The 24961-nt window shown below is 44.9% G+C and overlaps 1 protein-coding gene across 3 annotated transcripts in view; it reads left to right on the top strand.

Annotated features, from left to right (window-relative positions):
* The window catches only part of BLMH (bleomycin hydrolase), a 120079-nt gene that overhangs the window by 37206 nt on the left and 57912 nt on the right, over positions 1–24961 (top strand). For all 3 annotated transcript variants that reach the window (XM_073565431.1, XM_073565434.1, XM_073565433.1), the window contains exons 7-9: positions 20843–20998; positions 23688–23846; positions 24496–24563. In XM_073565431.1, coding sequence (XP_073421532.1) covers positions 20843–20998; positions 23688–23846; positions 24496–24563 — 383 coding nt within the window. The remainder of the gene's footprint in view (positions 1–20842; positions 20999–23687; positions 23847–24495; positions 24564–24961) is intronic.

Genomic DNA, 24961 nt, shown 5'->3' with positions numbered 1-24961 from the left:
TACCTTATAGGGACTTCTCTATCCCCGGCAGCAGTCTTCGTCTCTCCCTTTGGCCACCATCTGTTTAACAGCAGTAGCCTTCTGACCAGTCTGCATTGTTTTTGCACGTTCTGCAGCTTTTTCCGTGTCTGCCCTGTAGCAGTCCCCTAACGTTCAGGTCAAGAGCACTCGCCCCCCTCCGTAGTGGGCTGCTGCCATGTCTCAGTCATTATCTGACCTGACAGAGGTTTCATAGTCCACGACCCAGGTCCTGGAGCGCCTTTTGCATCAGTCTGCTGCCACCAGTGCTCCGAACACCTTTTATGGTGTTTCGCATGCACCTGTCTGCGATGTCTACAAGGACATATCTGGTATGGAACAAGGGAAGCGAGACCAGGTCCCTTGGCATCTGCCTGGAGGATGGCACTCCCCTCCCTCTGGAGTGGGCTGTTGCCATGTCCCAGCCGGTCTCCAGCCGGACAGTAGATTCAATTTTCGGGATGAAAGCACTCCCCTCCCTCCGGAGTGGGCTGTTGCCAGGTCTCAGTCAGTATCGGACCTGACTAGAAAATTCACAGTCCCTGGTACAGGTCCTGGAATGTATGCCGCATCTGTCTACCGCCACCAGTGCCCCGAACACCTCCCATGGTGATTCACATGAACCCGACCACGACCTTCACAGGGACAGATCAGTAGGAATTAGGAAGCGGACTCTGTCTAGCTCTTCATCCAGTTCACCGGGCCCCTCTGCGGCATCCAAAATGCCCCTCTCTACCCGTTCCCCCACCCCCCCTCCTCGGAGGCTGACGTCAGGTCGGATGTAGCTTTTCAGTCAGAGTCTGACTCGGAGGTGGATCAGACGTCTAGGACGCGGGACTTGGTAGGTAGCCTAATTTCGGCTATCGTTCAAACTCTCGAAGTAAAAGTGGAGCATGCGGCTGCTCAGGACATCTCCGTTTCATTCAGGCAGTGAGACGTCCAACCAGCATTTTTTCCCAAAGAGTTTGAGGCTACCACCTCTAGACACTGGGAACTTTTCGGCAAACGCTTCCCGGGACGAAAACGTCTCGACGTTTTAGACCTTTTTAGTTTAGACCGTGTCGGCATTTGGTCCGATCCCCCTAAGGTGGATCTGCCTTTTTTCACGCTTAGCCTCTCAAACTGTTCTGTCCAGCCCTGATGCAGCATCTCTCAAGGACGCTATGGACAGACAGATTGTGGCCTTAGCTGTATCTGTCTTAGAGGCGTCATGCACTTCTCTCTGACCTAATTTCTTGAGTGCTGAAAGCCATATCGCCCTGGGCCAGAATTCTTCGCCGGGGGATTATGGCGGCGGTTCCTACAGAGGAGCTAGCAGATCTAGCTGTTTTGGACCAAGCTGGTCCAGATCCCTTCTGACGCCACCAGAGGTGTAAGCACCTCTCTGCCTTTCCTCGGGCGGTTCCGTCCAGCAGGACCGTTCTCCTGCACAAAAGGAAAAAAGGAAACCTTCCTTCAAGCTATTCCTCACTGGAGGCCTAGGACCCGTCTCTAAGTCCTCCGGATCCCCTTATCACAGATTCTCCTCTAATGATGGGTCACCCCTACCTGGGTTTCTTTCCAGGGTGGAAGGCAGGTTTCTTCTTTTTCGGAGACTTGGTTGTCGGCGGTCGACGACGCCTGGGTCAGGGTGATCGTTACACCCGGCTACAAGATGGAATTTTCTTTGCCCCAGGAAGACAGTTTTCCTTCCTGCCAATTCAACCCTCTCATGGGTTCTCCAAGCCGGCTCGACCCTGCCTAAGCTCAGGTGTCATTGTACCCGTTCCTTGGCACAAATGTTTTTTTCTGGTTTCTACTCGAACCTCTTCATGTTCCCGAAAAAAGACGTTTCTCCCCGATCTTTGACCTCGAGCAGTTGAATTGCCACCTTCGGATTCGCCTCTTCAGAACGGAGTCCTTGCGCTCGGTGTTCCACTCCATGGAGCAGGGGGACTTGCTTTACTCTTTGGACATTCAGAATGCTTTCCTGCACATTTCTATTGTGTACGGCATCGAAGGTTCCTTCGATTTTGCGATACAGGACCATCTTTACCAGTTCACGCCACTCCAGTTCAGCCTGGCATCCGCCACCACGGTCTTCACAGAGGTCATGGCGGCGGTCATAGAAACGACCCGCCCTCTTCGATTGGCCCTCTGATCTCCCTGGGACAAGAAAATTGTTTCCCTGGACTGTTCCCTGGATCGGCCAATGCTTTTACCTCTCAATGTGAAGCAGTCCCTTTCTTTGTGGACACTGTCCGTCTCTGCCCTGCACAGGAGGTCTTTTCTCCCGCTCTGTTGGCAGATCATCAACATCGATGCCAGTCTTCAGTGTTGGGGAGCGGGCTTCCTCATTCTCGCAGCGCAAGGTCGCTGGAATGTTCATGAGACTCACCTCCCCATCTGTCTCTTGGAGATCAAGGCAATTCTTCTTGCCCTCCTCCGCTGGCAGTCTCTCCTCACAGGCAAGCCAGTCCGCAGTCAGTCGGACTTTGTCACAGCTGTGGCTTTCATAGTAGTAATAATAGTATTTATGTTTGTATGGCGCTGGCATATTCCCATATTCCGCAGCGCTTTACAGTTTGCACACATCACCGCTGTCTCCGATGAGGCTCACAATCTAAATTCCCTATCAGTATGTCTTTGGTACATAAGCCACCAAGGTGGGACTCACAACTCATGGATCAGGGTAGAGATAGCAATGATCCTGCATTGGGCAGACGACCATGTCCCCGCCATATCAGCTGTCCACATTCCAGAGGTAGACTACTAGGAAGCCGTTTTTTTTTTTTTTTTTTTTTTGTATCGTCAGGGGTTAGCGTCAGGCGAGTAGTCTCTCAACACCCCCGTCTTCAGCTAAATTTGTCGGACGTAGGGCATTCCGGATGCCCACCTAATGACTTCTCGAACGAACCAAAAGGTTCCCCGGTACATTACCAGGTTCCAGGATCCGATGGCTGTCGGCTGCGAGGCACTTGTGATTCCGTGGTCCCAGTTTCAGATGCCTCTTCTGTCCCTCCTCTTCCCTTAATCACAAGAGTCGAAGAAAAAAAAAATCAGTCAGAAGGGTTTCCAGTATTCCTGACAACTACAGGCTGTTAATTCAGACCTGGTACCTGGAGCTGGCGTACATGCCCATGGACGCCTCCTGGGCCTTTCCAGACTGTCCGGATATTCTTCTGCAAGGCCTCTCTTCCGCCACAGTTTTCACAGTCGTTTAAGTTTAACGCCATGGTCTTGAAGCCTACTTCTGAAAGGGACTGGAGTTTTTCCCATCAGGTCATTCTGGCCATGCTTTGGGCAAGAAAACCTGCATACTCAAGTTTCTACGACAGTTTCTGAAGATCTGATTCAGGTGGCGTAAGTACTACTATTTGGTTCCATTAGCCTTATTGGCTACAAAAGGAGATATCAGGGGAGTACTGAGTTGGCAGCATTATCCTGCCGTCCTCCGTTTCTTTTTCATTCCACATTAGTGCAGACATTGTCCTTTCTTCTCTGGAAAAAATCCAGGGGCAGTTTCTTGCTAGGCCTCGGCTTTAGAGGTTGCAGGGCCACAACCTAGTCATATTTGCATGTTATGGCAAAGTCTTACAAAGTTCATACTTATGTCTAGTCCGATGCAGGCCTAGGAAGGAAAGGTGATACAGGCGGCGGTTACGCACCGGCCGGCGTCAGTCCTTTTTTTCTCTGCATTCCTTCCGTTCCCACCATTGGGGACTGCTTTAGGACGTCCCATGGTTATCTGTGTCCCCCAATGAAGCGATAGAAGGATTTTTGGTACACACCGTAAAATCTTTCTTGGAGCCTTCATTGGGGGACACTGCACCCTCCCTATTTGTTGTACTGGCTTTGGGCCTACGTGCCTTGTTTTTTGAGCCGGTACATATGTGGAGTTTGTTGGTTTCTTCTCCTACTGCTTTAACACTTAACTGAGGTACTTCCTGCCTGTCAGTGGGTGTATGCTACGGAGGAGGAGCCAGTTTTTACTTTATTTGCATAGTGTCAGCCTCCTAGTGACAGCAGCATACACCCATGGTTACCTGTGTCCCCCAATGAAGGCTCCAAGAAAGAGATTTTACGGTGAATACCAAAAATCCTTCTTTTTTTTGTATTATTTTCAGCCAACACACTTAGACCTTGCTATATAGTAAAATGAATGGTGTCATTCAAAACTACAATTGCTGTGAAATGGTTTACTTTTACAGCATTAATTGTGCAGTAAAGATGATCTGGGAACATAATTATTCAAGTCCGTACAATTATGATGATACCAGACATGTTTATTTCACTATTTTAGTGGCTTAAAAAAATTATGAACTTAAATTTTTTTTTGTGCCACCATGAAATTCACTTTTGCTACATGCAGATATGAAGACATGAAGATATTTGTGCTGATTTAGTTGCAGATTTTATACTTTATTATTAATGCCATTTCCGCATGGAAATGGATTTGAAAATCTCCTGCTAGCCGCCAATCCACTGCCTTTTTTTTCTTTTCTTTTTTTTCCACACTCTGGGAGTGAATGAGATTTGACGTTGTACATCTTGGTAGAACTTTTTGTGGATTCTGCAACCAAAATTCCACAATAAGTTTACACCAGTCTTGGGGTACATGCAAACCGTGTCTTTTATAGGCCGGCATACTCTCCTACCCACATTGTTTTTTAAACTGAAGACAATTTAGAAAAATGCCGGTGGCGTTTTAGCTGAAACAACTTGCTGTGGATTTGTTAATTACTCTGTCACCTTATTGGGGGACACAGAACCGTGGGTGTTATGCTGCTGTCCACTAGGAGGCGACACTATGAATAATCTGAAAAAGATTAACTTTGGCTCCTTCTCTGCAGTATACACCCCTGGACGGCGTCATCCTTCTCCAGTTTTTGCTTAGTGTCGCAAGGAGGCACACCTAAGATTTTTTTCTCTCTTCCGTTTTTTTCCTTAATTTTTTTCAACGGATTACAGATGAAGAAAAGCGGGTCTCCAGTGAGACTCCCGGCATGGCTCCCTCCTTGGTCCCCTATTAAGGGGTACCCGGTTGAGGTCGAGATGGCTCTTCCCCATGTCGCTCCTTCCCCAGTCCCTCGGGTACTGGTTCGAAGTTGAGGCCCCCCCCTCCTTCCCCAGTTCCTTGGGCTCTGGGTTGAGGTCGAGGGTAGGATGAAGCCCCCTGACGGTGACAGCAGCACCCTCCCTAATCCCCCTCTGGGGGCATTAGGTCGAGACACCTCGGGTAGGGCCTGTACCAGGCACCATTCGGCCACTTACATGTCCAGGGACCCCAGCCCAGCTGCGGGCTCCGGTTGGGACTGGGGGAGGTGCAGGCAGGCATGGCAGTTGTCAGAGACAGGGCTCCCAGCACCCCTGTCTCTGCGGCAGCACCAGCTGCATAGCGCCTCAAAGGGACCCCCCACAGGGCCCAGGTGGCACTCATGTCCCCACCGCTAGCCTACCGTTCAATCCGGGGGGGGTCTGGTTGGAATCCGACCCTCCCCCGGACAACCGCGCCGTCCTGGAGCCCTTCTGGGCATGAGCTATCAAATTTAGGCCGCGGCTTCGGCCTAGCCAAAGTCGCCGCCTTATTCCCGCCCCCCGGCCCGCCGGATGACGAAAAATGACACTACAGTGTCATAGAAGGGGCGGATCGAGACAGGAAGGGCGCGCTTTTACATAGCTCCGCGCGCCCTTTTCAGCTCTCCGCCCCCTTCCCCCTCCTCCTCAGAATTCGGTGGCCATCTTGCTGCACCTGAAGAAACTGAAGGCAGCACAGCAGTCTCTGGGGGGCACAAGACGTGGGATTTATCAGCGCTGGACCTAGGGGGAGCACCGGTGGGGTAAGATCACAGCTGGGTTCTTTGTACTCAGCTGTGAGTTCCTGTAACCTATAACGCTCCCCTACTCCTCCTTTCCTCTGCGTAGATACCCCTGTAGGGCCTCTGCGAATAGGTACTATGTCGGGCTCAAAAAAGGACCAGGCAAGACTGCTTTTACGCAGTCTGCACAGCCTGCAAGGCCACTCTCCCCAGCGGCAGCACGTACCCGCACTGCCGGGACTGTACCCAAAGAACAGCAACGCTTCTGCGGCCGCTACTGCGCCGGAATGGGCGACTCAGATGTCGCAGTCTATGACAAAGTCTATAGATAATCTGACCTCCACACTACTGCAGGCTCTGCAGGGTCATGTCTCGTCTATGAACGTTACCCAGCAAAGGGATGTCTGGTATCAGGAACAGGCCGCTTACGACAGTTCGAGACTTAAGCGGACCCACAGGTCGCGTTCATCTGCGTCCTCACATAGCACTAGGTCGTACCCCTCCAGGGAGAGGCACAGTGGCTACAGGTCACCGAGACCGTCCCCTGATAGAGAGAGACAATGTGGATCTCCACAACGATCCCAGACCACACAAGACTCAGAGGGCATATGTGACTCCAACTCAGATAACGAAACAAGGAACGCTCTGCTCCCTTGTCCCCCTAGCAATACTGCGCTAGTTGAGGATATAATCTCTTCCATCCTTTGGGTGCTAGACTTTTCTGATCCAACCCCTGAAGTACCAGAACACAAGATTTCCTTTGAAAGTGTTCAGAAATCATCTGAGGTCTTTCCTGATCACCCGGAATTTCAAAAAAAAAAAAAAACTTTCTAAGCATTTTTCGCAGCCCGAGAAAACGCCAATCGCAAATACTTGAAAGCAAAGTACCCCTTCCCACAGAAGGACACTAAGGATTGGACAGATCCGCCTAAAGTGGATCCTCCAGTCTCTAGGCTGGCAGCACAAACGCTTCTCTCGCTGCCGGACAGCTCAACCCTCAAGGACGCAGCAGACAGACAGGTAGAACGCATGGCTCGTTCAATCTTCGAGGCGGCAGGTGCCTCTTTGGCTCCTGCATTTGCTTCAGTTTGGGCAGCCAAGGCCATTATGGCCTGGGCTGATCTATTACAACAGGGCCTCCAAGCTTCAAATCCTCAGCTGGCGGACCAGGCGGTGCAAATTGCAGTAGTGGCAGATTACATGGTCCATGCAGCGTTGGATTCTGCAAGAGGGGTAGCGGAAATAGCATCAAACGCCATCACAATCCGGCGTATTCTCTGGCTAAGACAATAGAAGGCGGATGCGGCCTTAAAGTCCCTAACAAATCTCCCGTACTTCAGGGGCCGTCCTTTCGGTGAAAAGCTGGATACATTGATATCCAATGCTACCGGGGGTAAAAGTACTTCCCTCCCTCAACTAAAACCAAAACGCACGTTTAAAAGACGTAATCAATCTCGTTTCCGATCCTTTCGGAATTCTTCAGGCTAGCCCGTCTCGCGCCCGGCACAAAATCATAACAGTTCCCCTCGCAGGGACAACACACGGGCGGCACAGAGGCCGGACAGAATCTGGCAGTCAAAGGAAAGCCAGGCAAAATCCAAGGGAGGGAAAGCTCAGACTTTTCATTCAAACACCCCACTTGTAGGCGGACGACTGCTACTCTTTCAGCAGGTCTGACTGCCTATTACAGAAGACAGGTGGGTCAAGGAAATAGTGTCTTCAGGATACAAGATCGAGTTACTACCAGCCCACCGCACAGGTTTTTTCTCTGTCCTTCCAAAACCTCCACTCAAAGCTCGAGCCTTCCATCAAGCGGTTTCATCCCTCCTGCAAGCAGGAGTCATAATACTGGTTCCAGCAGACGAGCGCTTACGAGGGTTCTTCTCCAACCTGTTCGTGGTGCCCAAAAAGGGAGGCAGCGTCCGACCTATACTAGACCTCAAGCAACTCAATAAGTATGTTCGAGTTTGTCACCTTCGCATGCAATCCCCCGGTCAATCGTTGCGTCCATGGAGGAAGGAGAATATCTCGCCTCCATAGACATACAGGATGCATACCTGCATATACCGATTGCTCCGCCCATCAGAGATTTCTCAAACTCGCAATCAACCAAGACCATTACCAGTTTGTGGCCCTCCCGTTTGGTCTTGCCACGGCTCCCAGAACATTTACAAAGGACATGGCAGCTACCATGGACGTTCTGCACTCCAGAGGCATAGTAGTCGTTCCATACCTGGACGACCCCCTCATCAAGGCCCCCACCTTCAAGGACTGCGAGGTCAAAGTCTCAATCACGATCGACACTGAGTCGCCTGGGATGGTTAGTCAATTTACAGAAGTCCTCGACTACCCCGAGTCAGTCTCTGACCTTCCTGGGGATGCTATTTGACACCTCCAGGGGTCTGGTGATCCTCCCCAGGGACAAGGCACTGGCCCTCCGTTTGGGAGTTCACACTCTCCTCCGCGATTTTCCCCGATCTCTCCGGTATGCCATGAGCGGACTGGGCAGGATGGCAACGGCAATGGAGGCGGTACCATTTAACCAGTTTCACCTCAGACCCCATCCTCGAGTCCTGGGACAGGAATCTGTTCTCCCTCAACAGAGAGTTCCGGTTATCAGCGAAAACCAGGAGGTCGCTGCACTGGTGGCTCCAGCCAACCTCTATTGCAATGGGAAAATCCTTTCTCTACGGTCACTGAAAGGTTTTGACCACCGGCGCAAGCCTTACGGTTTGGGGCGCGGTACACCTACATCACAGAGCGCAAGGCAAGTGGTCACCAATGGAAGTGACCATGCCCATCAACATCCTGGAAATTCGGGCCATATTCCTGGCATTGAAAGACTTCCATCACTTGCTGGCAGACTCTCATATCAGAGTGCAGTCGGACAATGTCACGGCGGTGGCATACGTGAACCATCAAGGCGGCACCCGCAGCATCCAGGCGATGAACGAAGTAACACGTATCCTACACTGGGCGGAGGATGCGAGGTCGGTACTCTCTGCGGTCCACATTCCGGGTGTGGACAACTGGGAAGCCGACTATCTCAGCCGTCAAGGAATGGACTCGGGGGAGTGGTCTCTCCATCCCGAAGTTTTCCATCAGATCTGCCATCGTTGGGGGACCCCGGACGTGGTTCTGATGGCATCCCATCTCAATGCCAAAGTTCCCAATTTCATGGCCAGGGCGTGCGATCCGCAGTCGCTCGGAGCAGATGCCCTGGTTCAGGACTGGACCCAGTTCCAGCTTCTGTACATTTTCCACCCCTTCCCCTGATTTCCAGAGTCCTGAGGAAGATCAAACAAGAGGGTGTTCCCACCATCCTATTCGCTCCAGACTGGCCCAGGCGTACATGGTACGCCGACGTAGTGCAACTCACAGCAGACGCTCCCTGGCGTCTCCCCACACGTCCCGAACTTCTGTCACAAGGCCCGTTCTTCCACCAGAAATCAGGGGCTCTCAATTTGACGGCATGGCCATTGAGACCTGGTTTTTGACCCAAGCAGGTTTTTCATCGGACGTTGTTAAAACCATGATCAGGGCTCGAAAGCCAACTTCAGCCAAGATTTACTATCGTACCTGGAAGGCTTTCTTCACATTGTGCGAATCTCGTGGGCACATCCCACTCCCCTATTCTCTTCCAAAGGTCCTCGGTTTCCTTCAGTCAGGCCTGTACGCTGGGCTATCCCTGGGCTCGTTTAAGAGCCAAGTGTCAGCGCTTTCAGTGTTCTTTCAGAGGCATATTGCTAACAAGCCGCAAGTGAAGCCTTTTCTCCAAGGGGTTTCTCGATTGGTTCCCCCCTACAAACATCCGTCGGAGACGTGGGACCTCAACCTGGTCTTGACAGCACTACAGACACCTCCTTTTGAACCCCTAAAGGAGGACTCACTCCGCTTTCTATCACAGAAAGTGGTTTTTCCTGGTGGCAATCACCTCGCTACGCAGGGTGTCCGAACTTTCAGCTCTTTCCTGCAGACAACCCTTCCTGGTTTTTTATCAGGACAAGGTGGTTCTCCGTACAGTGCCATCCTTCCTTCCGAAGGTTGTGTCCACCTTCCACCTCAATGAGAAAATCTCACTACCATCTCTTTGCCCGGTTCCCGTTCATAGAGTGGAGAAGGCTCTGCATACGCTTGACCTTGTCAGGGCATTGCGTATTTACGTGTCTAGGACTGATCCCTTCCGGAAGTCTGATTCCCTTTTCCTTCTTCCAGAAGGCGTTCGCAAGGGCCTACCGGCTTCCAAAGCCACCTTTGCTAGGTGGATCAAGTCCACCATTCAAGAAGCTTACCGCCTTAACAATTCTGCTCTTCCGGCCGGTATCACGGCACACTCTACGCGGGCGGTGGGGGCCTCTTGGGCCATTCAGCATCAAGCCTCGGCACATCAAGTGTGTAAGGCAGCCAGTTGGACTAGCCTGCACACATTTACAAAACACTACAGAGTGCATACCCAGTCCTGGGTAGACGGGTCCTGCAGGCGGCAGTACCCCAAATTTAGGGAACTGTCAGTACAATATTCGTCCACTGCTTCCCACCCAGGGACTGCTTTGGGACGTCCCACGGTTCTGTGTCCCCCAATAAGGCGACAGAGTAAAGGAGATTTTTGTGTACTCACCGTAAAATCTCTTTCTCTTAGCCTTTAATTGGGGGACACAGCTCCCACCCTGTTGCCCTTGCGGGCCGTTGTTACGGTTGGGTTCTCATATTGTTTGAGCTGGGTTCTCATATTGTTTGAGCTCGTTTATAGTAGCCTTCTTACAGGCATGGTTATGTTTCTGGTATATTCCTCCTAATGCTTTTGCACAAAACTGGAGAAGGCTGACACCGTCCAGGGGTGTATACTGCAGAGGAGGAGCCAAAGTTAATCTTTTTCAGATTATGCATAGTGTCGCCTCCTAGTGGACAGCAGCATAACACCCACGGTTCTGTGTCCCCCAATTAAAGGCTAAGAGAGATTTTACGGTGAATACACAAAAATCTCCTTTTTTTATTTTTTAAGAAAAAAAAAAACACTTTTAAAGGCAGGTTCCAAATGCAATTTGCCTAAAAAATACACTGGCCCCAATTCATCAAAGCAATTTACACCAGAATTCTGGCATAAATAGATTTGAAAAGTTGCAAAATTTTGGGGCCATACAACGTTTTCACGCCAGTTTCGCCTAGCTCCAACAGAATGGGCAGAGCTAGGGTGGTAGGAAGGTGCAACGCCGCAGCTCGTCTACTTCGTGAGAAGCAGTGACTTTCCCTACAGCAGAAGTCTTACTCCAGTCTCTGACTAGAGTAAAATTTGTGGGGCACACCACTTTTTGGATGCTTTTGATTGAGGCATTCACCTCTTTATCAATCAGGAACGGCTAGAAAATTTCCCATAGTGTGCACATAGCCTTTGTGTAGATGATATTTTATTCAACAGTTGGTACCTTCCTAAATTTTATGTGTTCAGATACTATTGTAGCCGCAAGAGGGCAGCTGGAGCTCCTTATTTTTCTGATCAATTGCCCAAAGTTCTGTATTGATCGGAGACTGTAAAATGATTGTGATCCCAATATATCATACAGAGGGGTAACAGTGAGTTAGGGCTCCAGGTCAGCGAAAACCTGGTAAATATATGTAGTGGTTTTTCATATTAAATGCATTTGCCATATAATATAAAAGTGATTTATACATTGTTTTACCATTATGTTTTGATGAACTCTGACAACCACAAGAGGGCAGTACAGCAGAAGACATGTCAAGAAATGGCAAAGTACTCCAGTTTTTAGGATTTTTCCTTTTTTAAAACTGTTGAAATCACAGAGATTGGAAATGCATATAGTCGCAGCAAACATTTATTAACTATTGTACCCTTGTTATGCCCCTGTTATCCCAAGAATAAAATTAGAAGACCATACATTGTCCTGAAGTGCATTTATTAAGCCATCCATCCATGTGTTTGTCCTCAGACTTCAGTATACACTGACTAAACAGTAATAATAAAGTGCACCAATACCGTGCAAGGCCATTTGCATTGGATACCAAAATCCAAAATTGTTTTAGTTTCAAGAAAAAAAAAAAAAAAAATATATATATATATATATATATATATATATATACTCACTGGCCACTTTATTAGGTACACCTGTCCAACTGTGTGTTAAGACTTAATTTCTAATCAGCCAATCACATGGCGGCAACTCAGTGCATTTAGGCATGTAGACATGGTCAAGACAATCTCCTGCAGTTCAAACCGAGCATCAGTATGGGGAAGAAAGGTGATTTGAGTGCCTTTGAACGTGGCATGATTGTTGGTGCCAGAAGGGCTGGTCTGAGAATTTCAGAAACTGCTGATCTACTGGGATTTTCACGCACAACCATCTCTAGGGTTTACAGAGAATGGTCCGAAAAAGAAAAAAAATCCAGTGAGCGGCAGTTCTGTGGCCGAAAATGCCATGTTGATGCCAGAGGTCAGAGGAGAATGGGCAGACTGGTTCGAGCTGATAGAAAGGCAACAGTGACTCAAATTGCCACCCGTTACAACCAAGGTAGGCAGAAGAGCATCTCTGAACGCACAGTGCGTCGAACTTTGAGGCAGATGGGCTACAGCAGCAGAAGACCACACTGGGTACCACTCCTCTCAGCTAAGAACAGGAAACCGAGGCTACAATTTGCACAAGCTCATCGAAATTGGACAGTAGAAGATTGGAAAAACGTTGCCTGGTCTGATGAGTCTCGATTTCTGCTGCGACATTCGGATGGTAGGGTCAGAATTTGGCGTAAACAACATGAAAGCATGGATCCATCCTGCCTTGTATCAACGGTTCAGGCTGGTGGTGGTGGTGTCATGGTGTGGGGAATTTTTTCTGGGCACTCTTTGGGCCCCTTGGTACCAATTGAGCATCGTTGCAACACCACAGCCTACTGAGGATTGTTGCTGACCATGTCCATCCCTTTATGACCACAATGTACCCAACATCTGATGGCTACTTTCAGCAGGATAATGCGCCATGTCATAAAGCTCGAATCATCTCAGATTGGTTTCTTGAACATGACAATGAGTTTACTGTACTCAAATGGCCTCCTCAGTCACCAGATCTCAATCCAATAAGCATCTTTGGGATGTGGTGGAACGGGAGATTCGCATCAGGGATGTGCAGCCGACAAATCTGCGCCAACTGTGTGATGCCATCATGTCAATATGGTCCAAAATCTCTGAGGAATGCTTCCAGCACCTTGTTGAATCTCTGCCACGAAGAATTGAGGCAGTTCTGAAGGCAAAAGGGGCTCCATCCCCTTACTAGCATGGTGTACCTAATAAAGTGGCCAGTGAGTGTGTATATATATATATATATATATATATATATATATATATATATATATATTGTACATTTTTTTTTTTTGCAATTAGAAGAGTTTTTGATTTTGTTATCCTTGGTAAATGAAGATTTTGTCTTGCACGGTATTGATGGTCATTTATAGCCGCTCATTATAAGAGCTGGACTTACTGGTGTAGGGCTCAGCAGTCAATTTTTGCCATAAGACACAATCTTGTGCCATATTACCTTATAGGGACCGGCATGCAGCCATCATAATGCTGATTATTTAATCTTTGGTGGCGTTATGTGGTGTCCAGATGAAAGAAAAAAAAAACTTCTTTAGTTGAATGTTTTTTTTTATTGGACCATTCTAGATCTAGACACATCTGGCTTTTGTCTAAAACAGATGTTCCTCGTTTTGGTTTCTATCATGAAACTCTGCTTCAAAGGGAACCTGTCATGATGAAAATCGTATCTGCTCTACAGGTCAGACATTATAGGGCAGGAGGAGCCGTGCAGATTTAGTTTTTTTGGGAAAAGTTTCAGTAAAACTTTTATCCATTGAAATCCCTGATGTTTATATGAATGAGTCCAGTGGGTGGTCCTATTCAGTGATTGACAGTCTTCCCTGTAAGGCTGTGCATGCAGAGATAGCTGTCAGTCACTAGTAGGACCGCCCACTGGACTCCTGTAAATAAACACCAGCGATTTCAGGGAATTAAGTGTGTTTAACTGAAAATTTTCCAACAAACCTATATGTGCCCACTGATCACACTGCATGGACGTGTCCCGTTTCTGGCTCCGTTTCTGTTTAACGGTTCCATTTATGTTTTGTGAAATAGTAATACAGATTCTGCTTCTCTTGAATATTACATTTTTCTACAGCCATTAAAATTTGGTTTCCAGATGGCCTATAGGTACCGAACCTGAGCGGTCTACACTGTACTTCATTTATTATGCTTGTGAAGAAAGCCTTTCTGACGTTAACATTTTAGCTGACTTTCTGCAGCCGAGATATAACTGAGCATTGTACCCCACCACCACCATATTATTAGATTCAAGCTTTCCGAAATAGCCTTTGTTCTTCCTCTGTCTTGTAGGTCATTGCTCTACTTCTAAGCTTGATGTCATAGTTCACATTTTTTGGCAAAACATAAAGAACAGTATTTAGAGGGATTCTGCACTATTATTACAATAAATCTTGACTCCTGCCTAAAGAAAGATAGGAGGGGGACACAGAACGGATTACAGAGACCCAGCGCCGCTCCAGGGAGTTTTTCTTAAAACAACAGAAGCCATTTTAAATTTATTGTAATAGAAATGGAGAACCCCTTTAATGATTTTTTTTTTTGAAGAATCGGATGGCGATCGGTTTTTTGGCTTATTAACAAACCTCATGGTTAGATTCAGGTTAAATGCAATGTTGTTTTTTCTATTTTTGGGAAACTTGGCGAAAAATGTCCAGCAAGCAGTCCTGAATATATGAAAACAACGGTAAAATGTATGTAAAACTGCAGGATGAGGATTTCTACTGTTACACCCACACGCTGATTAATGTGGGGTTCACTTTTGAATACCACTGATATCATTTTGTTATAAAGTTACATTTAGTGCCTCACATTATGTAATCTTTACCTTTACTTTAGAACTACGGCATATATCTCTGCACTTCGTTGGTTTAGTATTAATGAATCGGCTTTTTTACAGTAGCACCGAAACTAAAGAGTTGTAATGTGCAACCATGGTGTGCTCAGGTCAGGGATTGTTTCACTAAAGGAATGGGACATTTGTGAAAGTCTATGTACAATCAATTATTGTATAATGTAAAGGAGGGGATATATAGATATAGATAGATATATATATATATATATATCTATATATTATAATGTAAAATGCTGTATATGTATTACTAATATATATATATATATATATATATATATATATATATATATATACATACATACATACATACATACATACATACATACATACAGTGGGGCAAAAAAGTATTTAGTCAGTCAGCAATAGTGCAAGTTCCACCACTTAAAAAGATGAGAGGCGTCTGTAATTTACATCATAGGTAGACCTCAACTATGGGAGCCAAACTGAGAAAAAAAAATCCAGAAAATCACATTCTGTTTTTTTTTCATTTTATTTGCATATTATGGTGGAAAATAAGTATTTGGTCAGAAACAAGCAATCAAGATTTCTGGCTCACACAGACCTGTAACTTCTTCTTTAAGAGTCTCCTCTTTCCTCCACTCATTACCTGTAGTAATGGCACCTGTTTAAACTTGTTATCAGTATAAAAAGACACCTGTGCACACCCTCAAACAGTCTGACTCCAAACTCCACTATGGTGAAGACCAAAGAGCTGTCAAAGGACACCAGAAACAAAATTGTAGCTTTGCACCAGGCTGGGAAGACTGAATCTGCAATAGCCAACCAGCTTGGAGTGAAGAAATCAACTGTGGGAGCAATAATTAGAAAATGGAAGACATACAAGACCACTGATAATCTCCCTCGATCTGGTGCTCCACGCAAAATCCCACCCCGTGGGGTCAGAATGATCACAAGAACGGTGAGCAAAAATCCCAGAACCACGCGGGGGGACCTAGTGAATGAACTGCAGAGAGCTGGGACCAATATAACAAGGCCTACCATAAGTAACACACTACGCCACCATGGACTCAGATCCTGCAGTGCCAGACGTGTCCCACTGCTTAAGCCTGTACATGTCCGGGCCCGTCTGAAGTTTGCTAGAGAGCATTTGGATGATCCAGAGGAGTTTTGGGAGAATGTCCTATGGTCTGATGAAACCAAACTGGAACTGTTTGGTAGAAACACAACTTGTCGTGTTTGGAGGAAAAAGAATACTGAGTTGCATCCATCAAACACCATACCTACTGTAAAGCATGGTGGTGGAAACATCATGCTTTGGGGCTGTTTCTCTGCAAAGGGGCCAGGACGACTGATCCGGGTACATGAAAGAATGAATGGGGCCATGTATCGTGAGATTTTGAGTGCAAACCTCCTTCCATCAGCAAGGGCATTGAAGATGAAACGTGCCTGGGTCTTTCAACATGACAATGATCCAAAGCACACCGCCAGGGCAACGAAGGAGTGGCTTCGTAAGAAGCATTTCAAGGTCCTGGAGTGGCCTAGCCAGTCTCCAGATCTCAACCCTATAGAAAACCTTTGGAGGGAGTTGAAAGTCCGTGTTGCCAAGCGAAAAGCCAAAAACATCACTGCTCTAGAGGAGATCTGCATGGAGGAATGGGCCAACATACCAACAACAGTGTGTGGCAACCTTGTGAAGACTTACAGAAAACGTTTGACCTCTGTCATTGCCAACAAAGGATATATCACAAAGTATTGAGATGAAATTTTGTTTCTGACCAAATACTTATTTTCCGCCATAATATGCAAATAAAATGAAAAAAAACAGACAATGTGATTTTCTGGATTTTTTTTTTTCTCAGTTTGTCTCCCATAGTTGAGGTCTACCTATGATGTAAATTACAGACGCCTCTCATCTTTTTAAGTGGTGGAACTTGCACTATTGCTGACTGACTAAATACTTTTTTGCCCCACTGTATATACACACACACAATTAGGTCCATATATATTTGGACAGAGACAACATTTTTCTAATTTTGGTTCTAGACATTACCACAATGAATTTTAAACAAAACAATTCAGATGCAGTTGAAGTTCAGACTTTCAGCTTTCATTTGAGGGTATCCACATTAAAATTGGATGAAGGGTTTTAGGAGTTTCAGCTCCTTAACATGTGTCACCCTGTTTTTAAAGGGACCAAAAGTAATTGGACAATTGACTCCAAGGCTATTTCATGGACAGGTTTGGGCAATCCCTTCGTTATGTCATTCTCCATTAAGCAGATAAAAGGCCTGGAGTTGATTTGAGGTGTGGTGCTTGCATTTGGAAGGTTTTGCTGTGAAGGAAACATCGGTCAAAGGAGCTCTCCATGCTGGTGAAACAAGCCATCCTTAAGCTGCAAAAACAGAAAAAACCCATCCGAGAAATTGCTACAACATTAGGAGTGGCAAAATCTACAGTTTGGTACATCCTGAGAAAGAAAGAAAGCACTGGTGAACTCATCAATGCAAAAAGACCTGGGCGCCCACGGACGACAACAGTGGTGGATGATCGCAGAATAATCTCCATGGTGAAGAGAAACCCCTTCACAACAGCCAACCAAGTGAACAACACTCTCCAGGAGGTAGGTGTATCAATATCCAAATCTACCATAAAGAGAAGACTGCATGAAAGTAAATACAGAGGGTTCACTGACGGTGCAAGCCACTCATAAGCATCAAGAATCAAAAGGCTAGACTGGACTTTGCTAAAAAACATATAAAAAACCCAGCACAGTTCTGGAGGAACATTCTTTGGACAGATGAACCCAAGATCAACCTCTACCAGAATGATGGAAAGAGAAAAGTATGGCGAAGGTGTGGTACAGCTCATGATCCAAAGCATACCACATAATCTGTAAAACACAGCGGAGGCAGTGTGATGGCTTGGGCATGCATGACTGCCAGTGGCACTGGGTCACTAGTGTTTATTGATGATGTGACACAGGACAGGAGCAGCCGAATAAATTTTGAGGTATTCAGAGCCATACTGTGTGCTCAGATCCAGCCAAATGCAGCCAGACTGATTGGTCGTCATTTCATACTACAGATGGACAATGACCAAAAACATAAAGCCAAAGTAACCCAGGAGTTTATTAAAGCAAAGAAGTGGAATAGACCAAGTCAGTCACCTGATCTCAACCCAATTGAGCATGCATTTCACTTGTTAAAGACTAAACTTCAGACAGAAAGGCCCACAAACAAACAGCAACTGGAAACCACCACAGTGAAGGCCTGGCAGAGCATCAAAAATGAGGAAACACAGCGTCTGGCGATGTCCATGAGTTCAAGACTTTAGGCAGTCATTGCCAACAAAGGGTTTTCAACCAAGTACTAGAAATGAACATTTTATTTACAATTATTTCATCTGTCCAATTACTTTTGGTCCCTCTAAAAACAGGGGGGCACATGTTAAGGAGCTGAAACTCCTAAACCCTTCATCCAATTTTAATGTGGATACCCTCAAATGAAAGCTGAAAGTCTGAACTTCAACTGCATCTGAATTGTTTTGTTTAAAATTCATTGTGGTAATGTCTAGAACCAAAATTAGAAAAATGTTGTCTCTGTCCAAATATATATGGACCTAACTGTGTGTGTGTGTGTATGTATATATGTATGTGTGTATATATATATATATATATATATATATATATATATATATATATATATATATATATATTTGTAATAAATATACAGCATTTTGGTGAAACAGAATATTTCTGAAGCTCTGTGTGCCCTGTTGGTGAATATGGGCACTTCACAGGCCATTACTGATAAATTTGCAGCAGCTTTAGTTCTCCTTCATACGCCTATGTTTCCATTACCTGTGGTATCCATTTTATTTCACAGATACAACATGTACATATTATAACCTATGCTGTTATCTGTGTTTTTACATGGACCATGTGTCCGTGCAAAAAACATGGCGAGATTGTTTTCTTGTGGCAGCACAGAGGACAAGGGCCAACACAAGTCTATTCATCCGTGAAAAACCCGTACAGCACACGGACGGCATCAGTGTACAATCCATGTACGTGTTTAGCACTGCAAAGGATAGGAGAAGCTTTGTAATTTAATTCTTTCTTTATACATACCATAAAAACACTGACAGACTGATAGTAGAAATGGACACCCGCATAGAAAACACTGGTAGCACTGATATCATTTTTCCACGCCTTACACTGGTCCCCAATGCATTAGATTTCTACTAAAATTGACCATCCTAATGTTGTATACATATAGGCAGAAGCTGGCCATGGAGGCGCGTGGCAGCTGAAGATCCAGCCAGTGGTGTAACGTGGATGAGAAGAGCCACAGGGAGAACACTATCTATATTGAAAAAAAAAGTAGTTTTTCCTTCTTACTTATTTCAAAATGTTGCATCTCCAAAAATTGCAAACCCCTTCTTTTTTCTTTTTCTTTTTTTTTTTTTTTTAATACTCTTATGCCTTAAAAAGTGCCATTGCTAGTGCTAAATATTTGAGCGTGTGCACATACCCCGGATTTCAACATGACTCCGATACGGTTGAATCCAGTGGTAGAGCAGGGAGATGTAAACTGCTGTACAAGATGTCAGCATCCCTGCGCAGGCCGTGCCTCGTCGCCCCTGTGCAGGCCGCGCCTCGTCGTCCCTGGATTGGGTTGACTTGGCAGGGAAGAAGTGGGCTCTGTAGATTGGATTAGGTGAGTAAAACCTTTTTTTCTTTCAAAGTAGGTGACATTATTTCTTTTGGAGGTGAGCTCGCGGGGGCACTTTACTTTGCTAGGGGGCACAATATTTGCTTGGCCCCCAGGTGCTGACAACTCATGATATGCCTCTGGCATCGGCACATATCAATTGTTGGATATGTAGATCATTTTTCACGGCTTCCAACATAAGGCAAATTTGCTAGATGAATTGTTAACAATGAGGCATTTCCTTTTTCCTTTCTCCTCCTTTTGTTAGTAGTGTACACCCTGCATAGCTCTCCAGTTGGCACTCTGCTGGACAGCCTTGAGACCACTGATTGTGGAGTAGCAGAGTTCTTAGTGCCCTCTTCCTGCCCTCCCATCATGTCATAACAAGCTATATGCCCTGGTTAGCCCAATGTTTGCGTGCCGTAATCTCAGCCCTCCGGCATCCTGTTCTGTGGCACTTCAGTAACTCTTGGGCATTCCTCCATATCTAGATATCTATTCTCTGTTCTGTCTGTTTACAGAAATTTCCTCTGCAATTTCCTGTATTATGCCAACCAAGGGGGTCCCACACCCAAATCTCCTCTGAGCAGATCATTACATCATGTGTGGAGCCCTGACCATTGTGGTTTCATGAATTCAGGCTCAAGTTCCAACAGTACAAAAAGAACAAAATGCATGGCAAATCTTTGTCTTGGATGATTTTCCATGTGCACCAATCATACATAAAATTAAAACCTAATAATGTGCAAGTCCCTCTTGTTTCTGAATCCACGTTTATCTGTCGAGGCACAGACTCCACAAAGCCTTCAACAGTTTCAGTTGTTATCTAATACTAATGGGCTGATTCGTTAGGACTCGTCAGAGGAAAATGCGCAGAGTTCATTAAAAATTGCACCCTACGTAATTAGTTTGGTGCATCTTTTTATCAGCTTGTGGCTTGCCAGAAATGCTACTCCGGTTAAGGACTGGAGTAGCATATCGTGTGTACAAAAATAAAAAAGCAGATGCTTTTGTTGAACATGACGGGCGGACGTAAACCACGCCTCATCCCAACCCAGGTCCACCCGTTTTGGCGGAGCTGCTTTAAAACTGGCGACATTTCAAAGCGATTTACGCCAGTATTCTGGTGTAAAAGCTTTGATGAATCACCGCCCCCCAAGAGTTTAGCAGCAGATATTCTATGGTCCTATGAGTTTTCCCGCGCACCCTGTAGATGTTGGATCCGATTAAGACCCGGGGAGTTTGAAGGCCAAGTCAACACCTTCTGCAATCGCTTTTCTATAATGAATGATGGTCACAAGAATTCTGCCTTGCTTCCATAAAGGTGCTAAAGAAACATCGTGCATTATCTTTTTAACGGCGGAATATAAATAGTTTGTTTGTTTTTATTTTTCAGGTGTACCGGGTGGTGAGTATATGTGTAGGGAGCCCACCAGAGACTTTCACCTGGGAATTCAGGGACAAAGAGAAGACTTATCACAAGATTGGACCTGTGACACCCCAGGATTTTTATAAGGAGCATGTAAAACCGGTTTACAATGTGGAAGACAAGGTGAGCATCTAAAAAAGATGTGTAAGATTTATTCATTTCTATTCCTTATACAGCACCAGCCTATTCAGCAGCACTGTACAGAGATTATAATTAACCTCAGTCATTGAAACGCAAACAAAAGAAAGGACAAGTTGTGAAAATTTCACCAGCAACCAAGATACTTTGTTAAAAATTAGGATAAATTGGGCTTACAACTTTTATTGTGGAAAATTTTAATGCAGTGTACAAGAGAACTGGGTATAGGAAGATTAAATGGCTTTTCCAGGTGCCTGCAAACTTGGCTTTAAGGTGAGAAATATAATCAAATAAAGGAAAAACAATTGCCTTACTTACCCATCACTGTGCCGCATCCTGTCTATTTGTTATGTGTCTGCTGCAGCCGATTACTGGCTTCCGCCATCATGTGCTATACATGCAAACCTCATTATTGAGGCTCGTGATTGTCTGCAGCAGTTAGGGGACATTGCTTGTTTTTTTTTTCCTGTACTGGCAAGAAACACTGGAACAGTGACAAAGGAGTAGCGCGGAGAAGGCAGAAGTAATTGTGGTTTCTTTACTTTTATAAACTACTATAGGGATAATGTTGTGTTATTCTGGAACATCCTTTTAATTTTAAAGCAAAAAAAATCTAAATCTACGCAGGAATGACAGTCAGCAGTGTTACTATCCAGAATGGAGCTTTTTTTTTTTTTTTAAGAACTGTATTTGTAAGGGCAACGCTGAAGTCATCTTCCACAGCTACTCTCACTGGTGTACCTTGAATATTTCCTTTTTCGGAATCGGGTGAAGGAAAAGTGACGCAGCTTCAGTGGCCGCAAGTACAGTCCCTGCTTCTGTCCCTATCGTCTATTTCCCTGAAACGAGATGTCATCAGGGGGCGGTGATAGGAGCAGGGTGAGTGATAGAAGCTATGGGGCGGTGCTGCTCTCAGCGCCCTCAAATGATTCCTTATGAACATTACCATTTGTTATCTATTTAAAAGGGTTTGGAGTCCACTTTTTAGATTGAAAAACCCCTTCATGTCTTTTTAATACTTTCCTAAAGTGTCTACAATTTAGGTATTTGAATGAGTAGAATTTTATGCAATCTATTATATTTGAATTAAATCATTGTTATTCATGTGGATCACTTTAGATTTGATTTACTTTAATAAAAAATACAAACAGCAAGTCACAGTCTCGTACCAACTTTGCAGATAATTTAATAATTATACTGTGGAAGTTTTCTTACATTTCATGTTGCTGATGTTTCTTGGAATATGTTTCTGTAAGACTATACTGTGTATTCTGCCCTGAAAAAACAAAACACATGTGCTGGATGGAGCAATTCGAGAAAACTGCATCCAGACTTGAGAGAATTTGGCTGCCGCTGTTTTTATCAGCTCTTCCTGGCTTTTACTATGATAACAGCCCTCCCTCTCATCCACTTCCCATTATGTTGTTTGTTCTCCAGCATATCACTCAGCCATCACTCATGTCCGCATATTGGAATACTGGTTTGTCACGAAACATCTCAGACATATTTAACAATTATCGTATAGCTAATATATAGAATAAGAGATGGCAACAAACAAGTGATTAATAACTAAGTCACTTGCAACAAAGACTCATTGCAAATTTAAAACAGTAAAAGTCCTCATAATATACATAGAATAATTTTTATTTTATTTTTTAAATGTGCGACACCTGGAGCAGATGTTAATTTATTTAAATGCTGCTGTCAATCTCTGACAATAATATTTAAATGACACTGCCAGTGCTAGCGCACAGATGCGCACCAGCTCCTATCAACCCTTTGTGATGCAGTCGATGGGCACTGATTGGTTACAATGGCAGCCGGGGGCTGCAGAAGCCTCCCACACAACCCTTCATCGCTGCTATCTTAGTCAAAATTGAGGTCCCGTGTGAAGCCCAGCCTATGGCTGAGCTTACAGGTGTACTACGTATTATAGTACTGTAGTATTGTGGTATTGTACTATATGGTAAATAAATAAAAAAATACAGATAATAAAAGTCTGATTTTAGTTAATAAAAATCTGAGATTTTATCTGATCTCTTTAAATTGAGCACAATTTGTTTTCCTGAATACGTACTAACATTTTCTTAAAGTCTAATATATATAGTGAGACTGAGAATGTACAGAATATTTAAAGAGTAAGTGACCATCCTAGATAGATACACAATATCTTTTGAGAGAATTCCACTTTTTTCCTCCCAACCTCATCCTTCATTTTCAAAATTCTCAATTCAGGTGTAAAATCTGTCTTTAGTTAGTGTAGACTATTCTATTACTGAGATGTGAAGTGACAGTTGGTGCTCATAAAGTTCTATGGAGAAATGTATTTCAAGGAAAAGAGCAGCAGAATGTCTGACAGCCTCTAGCTCCTCCCCCTCCATAGAATTTGAAAAGCACCAACTTATTTCCTATCTAAGTAATGTGAATATTTGTCTTCACTGAATACAGACTTTACCCATGAATTAGTAGTGAGTGATCAGTCCAGGAGGAGAAAGAAGCAGATTTCTCTCATGTGATAGATAGATCTTATTTTCATGTTCTTTATGAAATAGAAATGTAGGATGACGGCTATTTAATATCAATATGGAGGATTGTTTCTTCCTTTGAGCACTGTGTTGTATTAGTATTTACCGGTAATTAAAAGATTTCTGTTTTTATCTGTTTCTTTCTGCAGATCTGCCTTGTAAATGATCCTCGACCACAAAACCCTTTTGAGAAACTATATACTGTTCAGTTCCTTGGGAACATGGTGGAAGGCAAGAAAACACTATATAATAACCAGTCTATTGAAGTATTAAAAAAACTGGCAGCGGCCTCAATAAAGGATGGGGAGGTGAGTACAGTACATTTAGTTTCATTTTTTTTTTTCCCATCACAGCATTTATTTAGAATGACCAAGCACAAACAATGGACTGTGGGGTTCCAAGACCCTCCATTCTGCTGATCTGCATGGTCGAAACCCAATGATCAACATATTGGTGGCCCATCATTGGTTATGCTCATTCATTACTTGGATATGTGCTTGAGGTTTGCCGAATCCACAATCAGATGTTATAGAGTTTTTTTCCCAACTTGGCAAGTTAGAACCAATCCACAATATGGGATTTTGTGAGGCCAACACCTGGGACTCCCAACGATCCAGAGACTGGACTCTAAAAGGTCCCATAGAATCTGGCAGTTGCGTTCATTGTCTATGGGACTGCCAGAGGTGGCCATGTCATTTTGCAATGCCGTCTGCAGTCGTCATATATGTAGTAAATGAAGCAGTGGCGTGTATACGCGACTATGGGGTGCTTCAAAGCCCAATTTTGTTGAGATTGGAGGAAGTCACAGTTGACAACCCCAGTAATCAGCAAGTTAGATATAACCTCTTAAAGAAAAAGATCTTTGTGGGGCCCAACCCTTCAATTTTTTGACAGTGGCGTTTATATTTTTGCATTATCTTTGACTCCTTACTAGCATTTTCCATTCATTTATTATAGGCTGTGTGGTTTGGATGTGATGTTGGAAAGCACTTTCAAGGAAAATTAGGAATCAATGACTTGAACATGTAAGTTGAATTCCAAGGGAAAAAAATTGTGATGCTGAGAATATATGGGAAATTGTTTTTTGTTAACGTATAAAATGTATCTGGCTTCGAGACATAGTGCGGTTAGATATTAACAAGTGACAAAAAAAGCCATGATCATTCTCTCAAAGTAAATGTAAACCCTTTCTCACGGGTTACTGCAACGGAGCGGAGCCAGAAGACCGCAGCGGCTGGTTGCTCGTACTAAGTTGAGAAGAAGCACTTCTCCAGTGTATTGAACGTGTTTATTTCTTCCAGCAGAATAGGGGTTAATTGGCCATATTGGAAAACTCCTACTTTCAGCTGTGCTCGGTTAGCCACTCCTTTTCCCTATAAAATCTGGGCTCGACTACTAAGTCCTCGTCAGAGTTGGCATTTGC

The sequence above is a fragment of the Dendrobates tinctorius genome, unplaced genomic scaffold (assembly GCF_039654945.1).
Source record: "Dendrobates tinctorius isolate UK_male_01 unplaced genomic scaffold, ASM3965494v1 ptg000016l, whole genome shotgun sequence".
NCBI classification, from domain to species: domain Eukaryota; kingdom Metazoa; phylum Chordata; class Amphibia; order Anura; family Dendrobatidae; genus Dendrobates; species Dendrobates tinctorius.
Note: the sequence above shows the minus strand (reverse complement) of the source record. Positions and strands in the feature narration are given on the sequence as shown.